This window comes from Abramis brama (assembly GCF_963993115.1).
Source record: "Abramis brama genome assembly, chromosome: 8".
Taxonomy (NCBI): domain Eukaryota; kingdom Metazoa; phylum Chordata; class Actinopteri; order Cypriniformes; family Leuciscidae; genus Abramis; species Abramis brama.
In genome coordinates, this window is record NC_139970.1 from 3,477,303 (window position 1) to 3,494,068 (window position 16,766).

The window sequence follows — 16,766 nt, forward strand, 5'->3', positions numbered from 1 at the left end:
CTAAGAACTTTCACTGGTATCTAAAATGTTAGTCTTTGTGATGCATCTATTTTAAAGAATACACTCGAGACGTCTGTGTTCGAGCAACAGCTTCTCTTTACTTCTGCAAGATGTGCGCAAGAACATTTCCCAGAATTCATATTAGCCGCTATTAGCTACAGAGTCTCTATCGTTTCAAAATGCAAAATTGCAAGCATTTAATACATCAGTCTTGTAACAAGTAGCAACTTTATTAAAATACAAGGTCACATGGGTCAAACACTACGATGGCTGGCACATATTATTTTTTCCACTCAATTGTGTCGTAATAACAAAATATATTATTCTTTTCACTCCTCTATCAGAAATCTTGCGAGGAGCACTGGTCGAGGCACATTTATGGTGAAATTATTGTCTTTCCACTTCCGTATTATGGCCCCAAAAGTGCTCACTGGACCATTCAGAAGCTTAGAATGGCGCCTATAACCAATGCCATCATTATGTTTTGCAACAATTAGGTTGCGAAGGTCTTGAGACAGCTCTTTGCTTTTACCCATCATGAGATGTGTCTTGTGTGACACCTTGGCAATGAGACCTTTTTGTAGGCCATCATTTGGGACTGAACCAGCTGTTATTAATTTCCACTGACAGGGGGCTGGATTGCTTTTTAATTACTGTAAGTTGTCAGCAGTTGTCTTGGCTTTCCATGCCTTTTTGCGCCTCCCTTTCTTCATGTGTTCAATACTTTTTCCCTGTGTCATTTCACATTATTACACATAACTTAATTTCTGAACTTATTTTTGTTTGTTTCTTTGTATGTATGGCTTACTTGGGTTGTTACCAACATCTGGTGAAAATTTCATGTCAATAGCACCTTTGGAAATATATTTACTGAGAAAAATGATGACGTGTTCAATACTTATTTCCCCCGCTGTAAGTAAATAAATAAAATTCATACCTACCCGAAATCTAAAGGTTACTAACATAAAACAACAACTCCAAAGACCACGTACCTAACTGAAATAGCCTGAATCTAGCTGAATACACGATAATCATAAATCAAAAACAGAACAGGAATGGGAGAAACCATCATCCACCCAACAACAAATCAACACAAAAAGGAAGGCACCTCCACCCAGAAATACGTTTCCCATACAGAACTAAAAAATACTCAAGGTCTCCCAACCATTTAGTTCCCCAAAACCATCCGAAATTTCAAACCAACACCTTTCAAAAAACTAACACCGATACAAATCAAACTCCTAGACAAGGGTCTTTCATTTATCCCCCCACCCCTTTCGCAACCAGGACGTCCCATAATTTGTGACTGTGCAAGTGAAAGTTATAGGGTAGCAGAATTTCTAGACTTCCAGCTAAACCCCCTTTCTACCAGACATCCTAGCTACCTAAAAGATATGCACACCTTCATTTAAAAGACATTAAACCTGACAATACCGCAAAGGGCTTTTCTTTTTACACTAGGTGTTGACAGACTGTACACTAATATCGAGACAGACCTGGGCCTACGGTCAGTTCAAGCCCTTTTACAGATATCCAGATACGACACGACCCCACAAATCGACACTACAACTCTTGTAATTGAGCCTCACCAAAAATTACTTTGAATTTAAGAGGAAGTATTTCCTACAAATTAAAGGAACAGCCATGGGAAAGAAATTTGCCCCATCAGACGCAAAGATATATATGGCCCAATAGGAGGCTATCATCTTCCCTAAATGCTCTAAAACCCCTCTCAACTACTTCAGATTCTTAGATGACATATGGGGAATTGTAAAGGACTTTTAGGACTTCATATGCATCCTAAACTCATCCTAAAACCACCACTCCATAAAAATCAAACCAACAAACAATAGACTCCCTAGACCACGGTGTACAAAGGAAAGGATTTCTCTACCACCCACCGCTTGGACTTTAAAGTCTTCTTTAAAGAAACACACACCCATGCCCTCCCACACCAAAAAGAGTTTCCACCCACATGCCTTCAGAAGTATTGTAAAATCCCAACTAATTAGATTTTCCAGAATTTGCTCCCAGGAATTGGACTTTCAATCGGCCCACCAAAATCTATTTCAAGCTCTTCGAAAGAGGTTATCCCAGACAAAAATTAAGACAGAACTGTAACAACACAAACCCAAGGCCTAATCCACCCGGAGACAACCAAACTCTGTCACCAGCCATCTTCACATATTCCTGCTCCACTACCAAATTTACTAGGAAAATAAAAGAAAATTACCAAACAATACTGGCACCCATCTATATCCCACTGAATACAAATAAACTAGGCTAGATAGAGTTAATAGACAGAACTAAATACACTTTGTATTTCTTCTCTTTCATTTAAGCCGCTGGGGAATCTTGTGTTGAGTTTTTGGATCCACCAATGTTCCTTCTAAAGTTATTTCTGGTTGTCCAGTTGGGGTTGTTATCTATTCCCTGAATGTATAATTTATGTAGACCATGTCTGCGAAAGTGGTTTATCGGTATAGTCCCCTTGGTTTTATCTCTCTGGGTTCTGACGTTTTATCTATGGTGGTAAAGTCTTGTTTTATTAATGGTATTTTGGGTTTGTCCAATGTGTTGTTTTTTGCATAGGGTACATGTGATGGCATATATGCAGTTTTTTGTATTCAGCGGGATATTTTGTAATGTGACCACTTCCGGGCGTCTCCAGGGTTTCATTGTTCTGAGAAGCCTCTGAGGTTTTTCTTCCACTTGATATTTCAATAGTCGGCTGTGAACCAGTACATCCCGAAGGTTTGTGTTTCCTTTGAACACAGCAACATTGGATGGGTGCCAGTATTGTTTGGTAATTTTATTTTTATTTATAGTAAATTTGGTAGTGGTGAAGGAATATGTGTAGATTGCCGGTAACAGAGCTTGGTTGTCTCTGGGTGGTTTAGGCCTTGGGTTTGTGTTGTTTTGGTTGTGATCTTTATAGATCTGTCTTCATTTTTGTCTGGGATAACCTCTTTTGCGAAGAGCTTGAAATAGAGTTTGGCGGAGCAGGATAGAAGGAGTCCATTTGAGGAGAGAAATCTCCAAGTTTCTGCTTGCTGGGCTTCTTTGGCTGCTTGTATTGCTGGGCTTCTTCCTGCAGGAGCAACTGATGGAGCACTAGTTGATAACCAGCAAATGGGCTTCTACAAAATGCAGTCAACAGCTGTCAGAGCAGCAGCATAGAGGAAAATAAGCTGCGTTTACACTTGGCATTAACATGCGATCACTGATTAACATCGGATCATCAGCCAATCAGGACACGGCGTGTTTACATTTGTTCACATCAAGTGGAGTCTGTATCTGTATAACAGGAGACAGGAGCAGCGAACTCGATCTTGTCTACTCTTCACTTCTGTTCTCGATCGGAGAACCCCCCAGTGTTCCTCCCTGTACACTGCACGACAAACGCAGTGTATGTTCTCGCTAAATTGCTCCCAAATGTAAGATTGTTATATCATAATAGAAGAATAAGTGCCCCTTAGTTCTAAAATACTTTCAGTATAAATCATTTGTTACATTTCCTGGTTGTTACCCCTTTATTCCCCAAACTTTACATATTGTTCCCTCATATCTACACTTATGTACTTTATAGGTACATTATAATTACAGAAAGGTAATTACCTAAAGCGTTACCATATATTCTTAATAGAATATTAATAATATTGATAAAACTTTATTTTCTTAATAAAACATATTCTTAATCAAATATGTTAATACAACAAAGTGGTCTCATCCTTATCTCTTTCACCTTGAATTCAACTCTGTACAGCCGCTTCTGCACACACACTTTACTCTGTAATGCTCTCCAGCCTAACACTCAGTACTATGTTAAATTAATTGTATTATCAATACAATACATATGTAACAGTTCCGTAATTACCCATATACAGCTTTTATACATATATAAGGGTGTAACGGTTCACAAAATTCACGGTTCGGTTCAATCCGACACAGTGGTGTCACAGTTCAGTACGTTTTCGATACAGCAAAAAGAAAGAAATGCCAGAGAAATTTCCATGAATTATATATATATATATATATTTAAAATAAGTGTGAGTTTTCCTATATCTTGAAATTTTTTGTTTTATAAATGGGGGTAATCTTTGAAGGATGAACAAATAATATTTTGGTCATCACATGAAAAATAACATTTAAATATGATAATATTTGAGTTTTGAAGTGCTGGAAAAAGATGTGTGACGTACTTGAAAGCATTTGACTATTCCTGCCAAACTTCCATGGTTAGAGTGAGTGTTACTACAGTAAATCCATGGTGAATGTTGCTGATCTGTGCATCTATAGCCTATAACTAGTTCATTCATGGCACAATGTTTCTCCTGGTTTACACGTCAGCGCTGTTTCTCAGAATATCACCATAGCTCACTTACATTCACTCAAATATTGTAACATTAGCGATACTGATTCGAAAAAGAAGTGCCAGTGATTGAACGTTAGAGTGTGGTTTGCACGCCCCGCCCCCCAGCTGAACTGAAAGTTTCGATTGGTTTTGCACCCGAGTCAGATCTGTCTGTTATTGGCTGAAGCGCTTCAGATCTGTCTGTTATTGGCTGAAGCATTTCAGACCTGTCTGTTATTGGCTGAAGCGCTTCAGACCTGTCTGTTATTGGCTGAAGCATTTCAGATCTGTCTGTTATTGGCTGAAGCGCTTCAGACCTGTCTGTTATTGGCTGAAGCATTTCAGACCTGTCTGTTATTGGCTGAAGAGCTTCAGACCTGTCTGTTATTGGCTGAAGAGCTTCAGACCTGTCTGTTATTGGCTGAAGCATTTCAGACCTGTCTGTTATTGGCTGAAGAGCTTCAGACCTGTCTGTTATTGGCTGAAGCATTTCAGATCTGTCTGTTATTGGCTGAAGCATTTCAGATCTGTCTGTTATTGGCTGAAGAGCTTCAGACCTGTCTGTTATTGGCTGAAGCGCTTCAGACCTGTCTGTTATTGGCTGAAGCATTTCAGATCTGTCTGTTATTGGCTGAAGCATTTCAGATCTGTCTGTTATTGGCTGAAGAGCTTCAGACCTGTCTGTTATTGGCTGAAGCATTTCAGACCTGTCTGTTATTGGCTGAAGAGCTTCAGACCTGTCTGTTATTGGCTGAAGCGCTTCAGACCTGTCTGTTATTGGCTGAAGCATTTCAGATCTGTCTGTTATTGGCTGAAGCGCTTCAGACCTGTCTGTTATTGGCTGAAGCATTTCAGACCTGTCTGTTATTGGCTGAAGAGCTTCAGACCTGTCTGTTATTGGCTGAAGAGCTTCAGACCTGTCTGTTATTGGCTGAAGCATTTCAGATCTGTCTGTTATTGGCTGAAGCATTTCAGACCTGTCTGTTATTGGCTGAAGAGCTTCAGACCTGTCTGTTATTGGCTGAAGCATTTCAGATCTGTCTGTTATTGGCTGAAGCATTTCAGATCTGTCTGTTATTGGCTGAAGAGCTTCAGACCTGTCTGTTATTGGCTGAAGCGCTTCAGACCTGTCTGTTATTGGCTGAAGCATTTCAGACCTGTCTGTTATTGGCTGAAGAGCTTCAGACCTGTCTGTTATTGGCTGAAGCATTTCAGATCTGTCTGTTATTGCATTTCAGATCTGTCTGTTATTGGCTGAAGAGCTTCAGACCTGTCTGTTATTGGCTGAAGCGCTTCAGACCTGTCTGTTATTGGCTGAAGCATTTCAGATCTGTCTGTTATTGGCTGAAGCATTTCAGATCTGTCTGTTATTGGCTGAAGAGCTTCAGACCTGTCTGTTATTGGCTGAAGCATTTCAGACCTGTCTGTTATTGGCTGAAGAGCTTCAGACCTGTCTGTTATTGGCTGGAGCATTTCAGATCTGTCTGTTATTGGCTGAAGAGCTTCAGACCTGTCTGTTATTGGCTGAAGCATTTCAGATCTGTCTGTTATTGGCTGAAGAGCTTCAGACCTGTCTGTTATTGGCTGAAGCATTTCAGATCTGTCTGTTATTGGCTAAAGAGCTTCAGACCTGTCTGTTTTTGGCTGAAGCATTTCAGACCTGTCTGTTATTGGCTGAAGAGCTTCAGACCTGTCTGTTATTGGCTGAAGCATTTCAGACCTGTCTGTTATTGGCTGAAGCATTTCAGACCTGTCTGTTATTGGCTGAAGCATTTCAGACCTGTCTGTTATTGGCTGAAGAGCTTCAGACCTGTCTGTTATTGGCTGAAGCATTTCAGACCTGTCTGTTATTGGCTGAAGCGCTTCAGACCTGTCTGTTATTGGCTGAAGCATTTCAGACCTGTCTGTTATTGGCTGAAGAGCTTCAGACCTGTCTGTTATTGGCTGAAGCATTTCAGACCTGTCTGTTATTGGCTGAAGCGCTTCAGATCTCTCTGTTATTGGCTGAAGCGCTACAGACCTGTTTGTTATTGGCTGAAGAGCTTCAGACCTGTCTGTTATTGGCTGAAGCTCAAGCGCAGGGCTTTACCCCAGTAGTTTGAAAAGCTCCAGCTCGCCCTGTTGCTCCGTCTTTACTATTGTCGACATATAAATGTAGCGAAGTTGAATACTTTATTTTTATTCAACTCAAGTAAAAGTAAAAGTATCACCATTTAATTATACCCAAGAAAGTAGATAAAAATTGGAAAATGTACTAGTGTACTAGTAGTGTAACGGAAGTATTTATAATTACTTACTTTTCACCTCTGGAACTGGACACACTTTTAATGCCGTACAAGTGTAGTCATTAGGATGCAGTCTTCCTGATTCTCAGTAACTTTTGGAGTGTTTTGAGTGACTGTCTGAGACTGACATCTAGTGGACGTTTTATGATCTGTGACTTTACAGCAGGGTTCCTCTTTCTGTTCCTGGAGAGACACAGCAGAGTTTCATTCCAGCTGTTACTGAACAAACCTGAATCAACTAAGAAAGGTTTTTTGCATTGAGTACGGTTGAAACTGAACTCCTCAGGAATAAGGCTGTCCAGGTCCAGGAATGAAGAATCTGCTTTACAGACTTGTAGATAAATCTGTTTTGCACACGTCACTCAATCACAGAACCAGGAAGCAGGAAGAGTTTGTGAAAGAGAAACTGAAGTGCAGTTGAGCTGTTGTGTGTTTGTGTGTCTCATGCAGTAAAATGGCAGAAGCCAGAATTTCAGTGGATCAGAATGAGTTCCTGTGTCCAGTGTGTCTGGATCTCCTGAAGGATCCAGTGGCCATTCCCTGTGGACACAGTTACTGTAAGATCTGTATTACAGGCTGCTGGGATCAGGAGGATCAGAAGAGAGTCTACAGCTGCCCTCAGTGCAGACAGACCTTCAGGCCAAGACCTGCTTTAGCTAAAAACACCATGCTGGCTGAACTGGTGGAGAAACTGAAGAAGACTAAACTTCCTGCGGACTGTTACGCTGGAGCTGGAGATGTGCAGTGTGACGTGTGTACTGGAAGAAAACACAAAGCCATCAAGTCCTGTCTGGTGTGTCTGATCTCTTACTGTCAAAGTCACCTTGAACAACATGAGAGTTTGTTTAAAGGAAAGAGACACAATTTGACTGATGCCACTGGACGACTGCAGGAGATGATCTGCCAAACACATGATAAACTCCTCGAGGTTTTCTGTCGCACTGACCAGAAGTTTATATGTGTGCTGTGTATGATGGACGAACATAAAAACCACGACACTGTATCAGCTGCAGCACAGAGGACAGAGAAACAGGTATGAAACTACACACTGATGAAATAATGTTGACACTATTTATATTGGCACCATATGATCAGGAAACATCATTCACACTGCAGACGTCACAGAAGTGAACAGAAGCTGTAAGTGGATTTGGAGTGTATTTGAGCTCCACGTTGAACTTAACAAAAAATATAGTGAAATTAACCGTAAAAATGAATTAACACAAACTTTTGTAAAACAGGCTTTAATGAAGCAACATAAAATAATGGAAAATATTCACCCGTTGTTTGACAAAATATATCTCTGTCAAGAATAACGCAAGTTAAATGCAGTGACAGACGCAAAGAGCTTCTGTTTAATAATCTGACTCACTCCATTTGAACTATATAGAGCCGCAGGTCTGTTATGCAGCAGAAACTCTGTTATTGTGAAGCTTTACATCTGTGTCAGTTTCACTTTTATGATACTTTTTCTTGCAGTGTGAAACAGGCCTTATGCTTCATGTAAATTCATGTACAATGGTGGTAACTAGGGATGTGTGACACGAGATCTCGCGAGACTACAATATGTTGAGATTTCTCGTCGAGTGAAAAGCTATCTCGCGATATCGCCACCGCTACATTCACATTACATAGCCTCCACTGTCGTTTTGCTGTTTTTATACAAATAAAAACACTTGTAAACTATAGTAAACGACTGCTCTGCTCATCCAGCAGGAGTTACACAGTTCACTGGTCGCGTGACGATGGCGGAGGATTTGTTGTGCAACAGAGTAAGGGTCTGATAAATGTCTTATCTTGTAGAATGCACGCTCAACACCACTGCTCCCTTTACAAGGAGTATACGCGATCACGAATTTAAAAGTGTAAGTAAAACGCGAGCTCCCTGATGCGCGCAAATTAGGCTGCATACAATAGCCTGTCTCCCATTATCAAAGAGATGTAACCACTTCTTAGCTCTGGTGTCTAGTTGCACTTTGAATATTGAGAGAGTACTTTTATTATGGTTGCACTTGCACTGATTGTTTGCTCTTAATAAGACTATGAAAAAACGTCTCAGGTTACGACTGTAACCCTAGTTCCCTGAGAAGGGTAAAAGCACATCCGGTCTGACCGGTGTTAGCTTCAATTCACTCAATTCCCAGTCATTCAAAGATGATGCCTCCTCCACAGACTCTGAGCTGAGCAGCCTTTACCGCTCCCCAGCCAGTGAGGGAAGCATCTGTCGAGAGCGAAACTCAATGGCAAAAAGAAACTGACTCGGCGATGGTTGATGCGCGCATCTCTAATGGTAACATAATACTCTGATTAATGAGCGCTGCTTTTAAATGAACATTTCTTTAAAACAAACTTTATTTGACAGAATTTCATTTTCTTAATGGCATAAACAGGCTTGACTCCCTTGAAACTTAAGCTGGAATGGAACATGCTCATATTTTAGAGAATGTAGTTGATATTTTCATTAATAATGATTTATCATATCCACCCGCGACCCACCCAAAATTAATCAGAATGTTATTTTTATTACTTGACCCGCCCGATCCGCGGATTATCCACAGAGCCCCCGCGGATATAACCGCGATCCGCGCATCACTATGATCATTTTGTCTGCTTCTGCATCCATTGCATATCAAGCTGTTATACTTCATTTTCCAGGTCAGAACGTCTACATTGGGTTGTTTTGGCAGTGTATCGTGTAAATGCAAATATCGGATACGGGTCACTTTTAAAAGATGATGTAAGCGGGTTGTCAAAAAAATCGGATATACAGAAGTCAGCAAATCGGAATTGGGCATCAAGACCTGCAGTGTAAATGCAGCCTTAGACACAGCGTGCGATAGTACCTCCACCAGCTCCTCGTATGCTGGGGAAAGAGCTGAAGATTCCTCTTCCCGCGTTTCGATGCTCAGCACATCCAGTTCCTCAGAACTGTCTCTCCTCCAGGGCGGAGAAACCGCAGTGCGGACTTCCGGCGCTGGAGAGAGAGCACTGGATCCCACGGGTAAGGCTGAGATACGTCGGCCTCATCTCAAACCCCTCTATGAGATCCATTTGCGAACCCCACGATCAGGGCCTGAACCGCAGGGAACGCTCACCTGAACACCCTCCTCAAAGAGTGACAGACGAGAGTGGAGCGTGCAAAGGGGCAGCCTCTCACAAAGAGCATGCTCTGCTCCCAAACACATCACACAAGTTTGTGTGTATCCCCAACCGTGAGATAACGACGGCAGGGAGAAGCACACAACTTAAATGATTGTTTGGTCACCATATATACTGTATATATATATAAATTGAGCTGCACTATATCGGGACAGACAACATTAAATATGACAAACAGTATTGAACACAGAGGGCCCTATTTTAACGATCTGAAACGCAAGTGTCAAAGCGCAAAGCGCAAGTAACTTTGTGGGCGGGTCTTGGCGCTGTTGCTATTTTCCCAGCGGGATAAATGACTCTTGCGCCAGGCGCAAATCTAAAATGGGTTGGTCTGAAGTAGCTTCATTATTCATAGGTGTGGTTTGGGCGTAACGTGAAATAAACCAATCAGAGCGTCATCTCACATTCCCTTTAAGAGCAGACGCGCTTTGTTCTAAAGCGGATTCCTATTATAACGGCGGATTTGCCAGACGCGCGCCAGGAGCGGTTCACAGCCAAGGAGACCAACGCTCTCGTCAGGGACGTTGGGGATGGAGAAACCCACCCAAATTAACTTCGGTTAAAAAGGTGTATGATAATTTGGGTAAATGTGTAAGCTAGATGTATGCTTTTATAATAAATTGTCTATCTATCTATCTATCTATCTATCTATCTATCTATCATAATAATGTATGATTTGCAAAAATGAAAACTGCTGCTTCTGTGTAGATGAGAGAATCAAAGTGTATGCGCGTTGTGCACACGCTACATTGATTATGGCCAAGCATGGGCCCTTAAAATAGCATATGAATAACATGCGCAACGCGCCACTGACTTTAAACTATTTTTTCCTGGTTAGTGGCGCAATTGTTTTCTAAACCTGCAAAATAGCATGAAGGAACGTTTGCGCCGGAACACGCCTCCTTTTTTGCGCTGAACCGCCCAGGGAGCGCAAGTTCATTCCCTAGTTTAGCGACGTGCTTCTGTGGAGGGAAAAGCGCGCTTTGCGCGGGTGCAAAATAGGAATGATACATGCGTCAGTGTACAAAGTCAATTGCGCTGGGTGCAAGATAGGGCCCAGAGCGTTTGCTGAGGCACAGAAGCTAACGCCGGTCAGACCGGATGTGCTTTTATCCTTTCCTGGTTGTGATGTCACCCACACGTGATGTTCACTCTCGCTATTGGACTAATTGACACATGTGCTAGTCTGCAGACTATTTTTCCAATCATGAATTTTGTCATTGAGGATTTCTATAATATATTGTGCAAAAATCTAGTCTCGTAAACCCAATCTCGTGTCTCGTCACACCCCTAGTGGTAAAACTGATCAATCATCCCTTCAGAGGTTTGAACCTCCAGCCATTGGTTATTAATTCTACTGTTACTGGATTCAACTCTTCACATGATGATATAGTGACAGTATAAAGTGCCATCTGTGTTATTGGTTTGTGCTGCAGAAGCAGCTGAAGGAGACGCAGAGGTCGTTCCAGCAGAGGATCCAGCAGAGAGAGAAAGATCTTCAGCAGCTGAGAGAGGCTGTAGAGTCTCATAAGGTGAGTCTGGAGAAGAAGAGAAGTTTGAGAAGTCTCAGTCAGGACTCACTGAAGCTCACTGTGTGATTGTGATGTGTGTCCTAACAGCGCTCTGCACACACAGCAGTGGAGGACAGTGAGAGGATCTTCACTGAGCTCATCCGCTCCATTGAGAGAAGCCGCTCTGAGGCGACACAGCGGATCCGAGATCAGGAAAAGACTGCAGTGAGTCGAGCTGAAGAACGACTGGAGCGACTGGAGCAGGAGATCAATGATCTGAGGAGGAGAGACGCTGAGCTGGAGCAGCTTTCACACACACAGGATCACATACATTTCCTGCAGGTAACAGAGATCCAGAAGAACAGGATCATAGTGGACTTGAGCAAGAGACTCTCAGAGAAACATTTCATGAGAGCAGAATGAGCCGCTGACTGAAGTGTTGATCTGTGTGTTCGGTTATTATATAATCATCAGTCAGACTCTCATCTGATCATCTTCACTCACATTTCAACTTTTTTACCTCATTTTTCCTTCTGATTTCGGTAACACTTTATAATAACTGCACACTATTAATCATTAGTTAGGCATTAGTAAACAGTTAATTCATCATTTATAAAGCATTAATGGATATTAATAAGCAGTTTATAAATACAGCTATAAATGCTTTATTCTTGACTTATAAGCATATCTATAATGTGTTTAATAATTGTATTTTCATACTTTATTAATGATCAATTTATCATTTCTAAATGAAGTAGTTTGTTAGCAATGAAAGTTTCATAGAAATTAAAATTAATGGGGAAAAATCACATATTAATGCCTTTTCATCACACAAATATGAATTTATCAAACTTTGCCTTATAATTCTGTGAATAAAACAAAGGTTTTAATGATATTCCCAGTGTATTAAACTTGTTTAGAGTTCAATTTACACAATATAATACAGCTAAGATGGAGATTGATGCATTTGATCAGGATAATTATATGATTATTTATAATATTTAATGTGAGAGAGATGTTGGTATATTACTGACCTCTAGATTTTATTTCCACATGTGAATAATAATAACATAATAATAACTAATCACTTTCATTGTTTCCTGGACATGTGTAAGCTAGATTTATGCCTATTTTTTCACATCTTCAGGGACACAACAATGATTTCCCTCGTGTGTTAATATTTTTCTGGGTGCAAGATAGGGCCCATAGTGTAAATGGCAAACGCTAGAACTTGTGTCTCTAATGTCACATAATGAATATGAGAAGAATGAAGCTGATGCTGTGAAAGTGCTGGATTGAGGAGAGTTACTAAAGATCAACAAGAGCCGCACAAATCTGACAGTAGAGCAGGTTATTGATGAAGTGTGGAGGTGATGAGCTTTGATTTCTGTTTTCTCTAGAGTTTCCAGTCTCTCTCAGCTCCTCCTGAATCTACAGACGTAAATGACAATCTCTTCAGTTCTCTCTCCTCTTTTGATGGCGTGAGAGAATCTGTCCGTCAGCTGAGAGACAAACTGGAGGATTTCTGCAAAGAGGAGCTGAAGAAGATCTCTGACAGAGGTAAAGTCCTGGAGATTCTGCTCTCAGAAATGATCCTCCATCATCTCAGATCATGTAGAAGATCATATTAGAAATGTCTTAGGAACGGATGCAGGGATCATTTTCTCTTGACATGATAATCACACTCTTCATGTCTGTTGATTTCCACAGTCACTTTCTCCAACATTGTTCCCAGGACCAGGAACGACTTCCTACAATGTAAGTCACTGAGAAAACAAGCAGAAAAACTCACTGAGTGTGTTCATGTTCTTCCTGGAGAAGTGAAAGAAAACATGACAGAAGAGTTTTAGAGTTGATCATGTAAATGATGATTTGCTCAGGATATCTGGTAAACTGCACTGAGACACTGATGATATATTGAACATGAAGAGTTCAGATACATTAAAAGATCAGACAGATTCATAATTCCTGATTCTGATGTGTTTTATCTCCATCAGATTCCCATCAGCTCACTCTGGATCTGAACACAGTGAATAAACGCCTCCGTCTGTCTGAGAGGAACAGAGTGATTACTAACACTTACCCAGAGATTCAGTCGTATCCTGATCATCCAGACAGATTTGATGTGTATCCTCAGGTGTTGTGTGGAGAGAGTGTGTGTGGACGCTGTTACTGGGAGATTGAGTGGAGTGAAGAATGTGTGTATATATCAGTGTCATATAAGAGCATCAGCAGGAAGGGATCGGGTAATGAGTGTTTGTTTGGATGTAATGATCAGTCCTGGAGTTTGATCTGCTCTTCCTCCAGATACTCATTCATGCACAATAACATAGAGACTAAACTCCCTGTAGAGTCCATCAGCAGTAGAACAGGAGTGTGTGTGGATCACAGTAGAATAGGAGTGTATGTGGATCACAGTGCAGGAACTCTGTCCTTCTACAGCGTCTCTGACACGATGAGCCTCATCCACACAGTCCAGACCACATTCACTCAACCGCTCTATCCTGGGTTTGGGGTTTATAGTTCTGGATCATCGGTGAAACTGTGTTGATGAATCAGGATAGATTGTAGAGATATTCTAACAATATTGTTTTGTCTCATTATCTCTTATGTGTGCCTTGTGTAAATATGTATGTGGATGTTTATGCGCATATGTACATATGAGAGAATGTGTATTTCTTTGCCTTTTTGCTCATTCAAGAAAAAGAAAAAAAGAAAAAAAAGTTATATAAAAGGGCCTCACATATTTGTAACACGGAGTCGGCATTGCAGCCTTGGCTAAATGAAGTTTACACGAGACTAGATAATGATCTGAGATGTCATCGCTCTGCTGCAGAATTTCAACGGCATCAACATCTATTCCGTGTGATAATATTAGATCTAGAGTATGATTACGAGAATGAGTAGGTCCTGACACGTGTTGTCTAACTCCAATAGAGTTCAGAATGTCTTTAAATGCCAATCCCAATGCATCTTTTTCATTATCTACATGTATATTAAAATCACCAACAATTAGTACTTTATCTGCAGCCAGTACTAACTGTAGTGGGATTGCCCCTTTAAGGATAGTTGCATGGCCCCTTTAAAAATGGTGCCCAGATTGCCTAAAGTGGGTGGGTACGTCAGGTAATCATGTAGCTATATAAACACAGGTGAGATTTGGTTTCTTCATGACCATATGCTGATGTGGCTTGCTGGTGTAGGTCTTGCATCTCCTTCACTCCTCAAGAAAGGTATGTTCTGTTAAATTGAAGGATCAAAGATGGGAGGGAAATATAAATTTAGAATATGGGTGTTTGTGGGGATTTCATTTAATTCACTTCTTTGATTAATTTGTTTGTTTGGTATAATTTTAGATTAGTTGGGTGTGTCCAGGCATTGTTAGTGAGCATGTGAGTGTCCTGCACAGGAAAGGTAACTTTATTTTTCCCTTACCCTATTTGTGTGATTTAAATGTGAGGAGTGGGGAGGGAGAAAAGACCAAACAAAATTATTTATTTGTCTTGCAGAAGTTGCCAGCTGAACACATGAGCGAAAAAGTTGTTGAAAAGAATGATACTTTATGAAACTAAACCGCCAGTAGGAGGCGGCAGGCGACCGTCTTAATGAGCGAGTCATTGAGTCATTCATTCAAACGATTCGTTCAAACGGCTGATTTATTCAGAATGAGGCAGTTTATGAATGGGTAATTGAATCTTTGACTCAACCGATTCGTTCAAAACACTGAATCATTCAGTAATGCAACAAGTGTTGCTGTGAGATGGTTCTGCTGTTATCTTTGGAACTATTTTCGCTGCTGAAACAGTCATTGCGTCTAAAATGTAAGTGACTTAATTTTAACTATTTGTTTATTGAACTGTTGTGAAATCAGTCTCGGTTTCAATCTTGATGGCATTCAGGAAAACAGCTCTCTGGTCGTGTGTAGCGTAGGCTATTGTTTCTTAACTATAATATGTTATAAATAACTGCGCGAGCCTCAACAGCGCAACTTTGTTACCGTCAGTACATTAGGTAGGCCTATATTATTATCAACTATAGGCTATCAATCGCCACTTACATTAAATGAAATAAAACAGAATCATCCTCACGTTTTCGGTGATTCCTTAGTTATTTTTTACTGTCGAGAGCCAGAGGCGGCACGAAATTTGACGGAGGCGGCCGCCTCATAATTCTCTATGCAGGAAAAACCCTGGTAACTAACACGTAAATGCGCTTAACTAGTGTAAATCAAGCAAGCTAGTATGCATAGGTCATGAAGTGTTGGCGAAATAACACATTAGGGGAGCGGAGTGAATATGGAATTTTTTCCAGAAAACTTATTGCACAAAATAAATTCAAGCACTTTCAAGCACCTGTCTCTATGTATGTTTATTTTCAAAAACTTTCCAGGGCCTTGAAAACATTTTTTCAGATTCACAAACTTTCAAGGATTTCAAGGACCCGTGGGAACCCTGTAATTAAGTGGTCAAAATCATGTCTGACCCGCTCCATGTCTCTCGATATTGCGCATCCTATCCTACTCGTGCGGTTCACTTTTCATAATCAACATAAATTAAAAAATAACATTATAATATTTTAACAAATATTAAACTAAATGAGCTTATTTAATGGCTACAACACGTATAGTAGACCTAGACTCTCTATTTGTACAAATTGCTGCACATTCTTTTTATTCAGAATTTTGCACACATAAGTTGAAAGGCATTTGTTTGTGCATGCATAGCAAAACATATCTGCAACATTTATCAAGTTCACTGATAATTATGCGCGCATTTATTAATTATTATCTTAATGAATAATGAAACAAGGACGAACCATATAAACTGCGTTGTTTGTTTAGAATGAAATGGATCGCAAATAGATCCGAATGAAGAAACGTACAAAACCATAGTAGAAAATGGGTCTCGAGTGTTCCTGCAGAGCTCTCGCTGCAGAATCGGATCAAGACGAAGCAGCGAAGTCGCCTAGGTTACGCGGCTTATGCGCATTGCAGGTTGTGGAGAGACACTGGGAAGTTCGCTTGAGTAAAAACAATAGGCTTCAGATATTCTATGTGGGGAAGGGGGATTGGTTTGTTAAACTATGAATGTGAAACCATAGTAAAAACAATTGGCGTTGATTGACGCCAATCGGACGTTCATGTTTTTTTTCCGTTTTTTTATTTGAAAGTTAGGCTAATAAACATGTTGCATTCGGCCTGATTATGTCATTTTTTAAGTTACATAGCCTTCCTCCAGTTTTCCTCAACTTGACTAATTAAGAGGCGATATTTGACCGGCATATCATCAAAATGTCCGAAAAACGAAACCTCTGCCGGTCACTTTGACCGGCACCATTTTTTTCTAGCGGAAACTCTGGTCTGTCCTCAGCCTCCAGCTGTTCTGTATGTCTGAAAATAATTGTAAATTGTAAAAATATGGGCTTCAAAAAACATTTTTTTTTAAATCTAGGGGATTT

At 40.5% G+C, this 16,766-nt stretch overlaps 2 protein-coding genes across 4 annotated transcripts in view; one reads left to right on the forward strand and one right to left on the reverse strand.

The window, feature by feature from the left end:
• LOC311088076 (radial spoke head 10 homolog B-like) overlaps positions 1 to 16,766 on the reverse strand; it is a 304,215-nt gene that overhangs the window by 282,544 nt on the left and 4,905 nt on the right. The window contains exon 9 of one of the 3 annotated variants that reach the window (XM_084121733.1): positions 13,927 to 16,698. The gene's annotated coding sequence lies outside the window, so the exon portion shown is untranslated. Of the gene's footprint in view, positions 1 to 12,875; positions 13,122 to 13,926; positions 16,699 to 16,766 lie in introns of those variants that run through there. The other 2 variants (XM_084121734.1, XM_084121735.1) reach the window with 2 other exon arrangements.
• LOC311088051 (tripartite motif-containing protein 16-like) lies at positions 6,998 to 14,062 on the forward strand. The gene is made up of 6 exons (XM_084121693.1): positions 6,998 to 7,672; positions 11,235 to 11,330; positions 11,418 to 11,651; positions 12,710 to 12,869; positions 13,020 to 13,067; positions 13,307 to 14,062. Exons 1-6 carry the CDS (start codon positions 7,094 to 7,096, stop codon positions 13,858 to 13,860), a joined length of 1,671 nt encoding a protein of 556 aa, XP_083977819.1. The 5' UTR covers positions 6,998 to 7,093; the 3' UTR covers positions 13,861 to 14,062.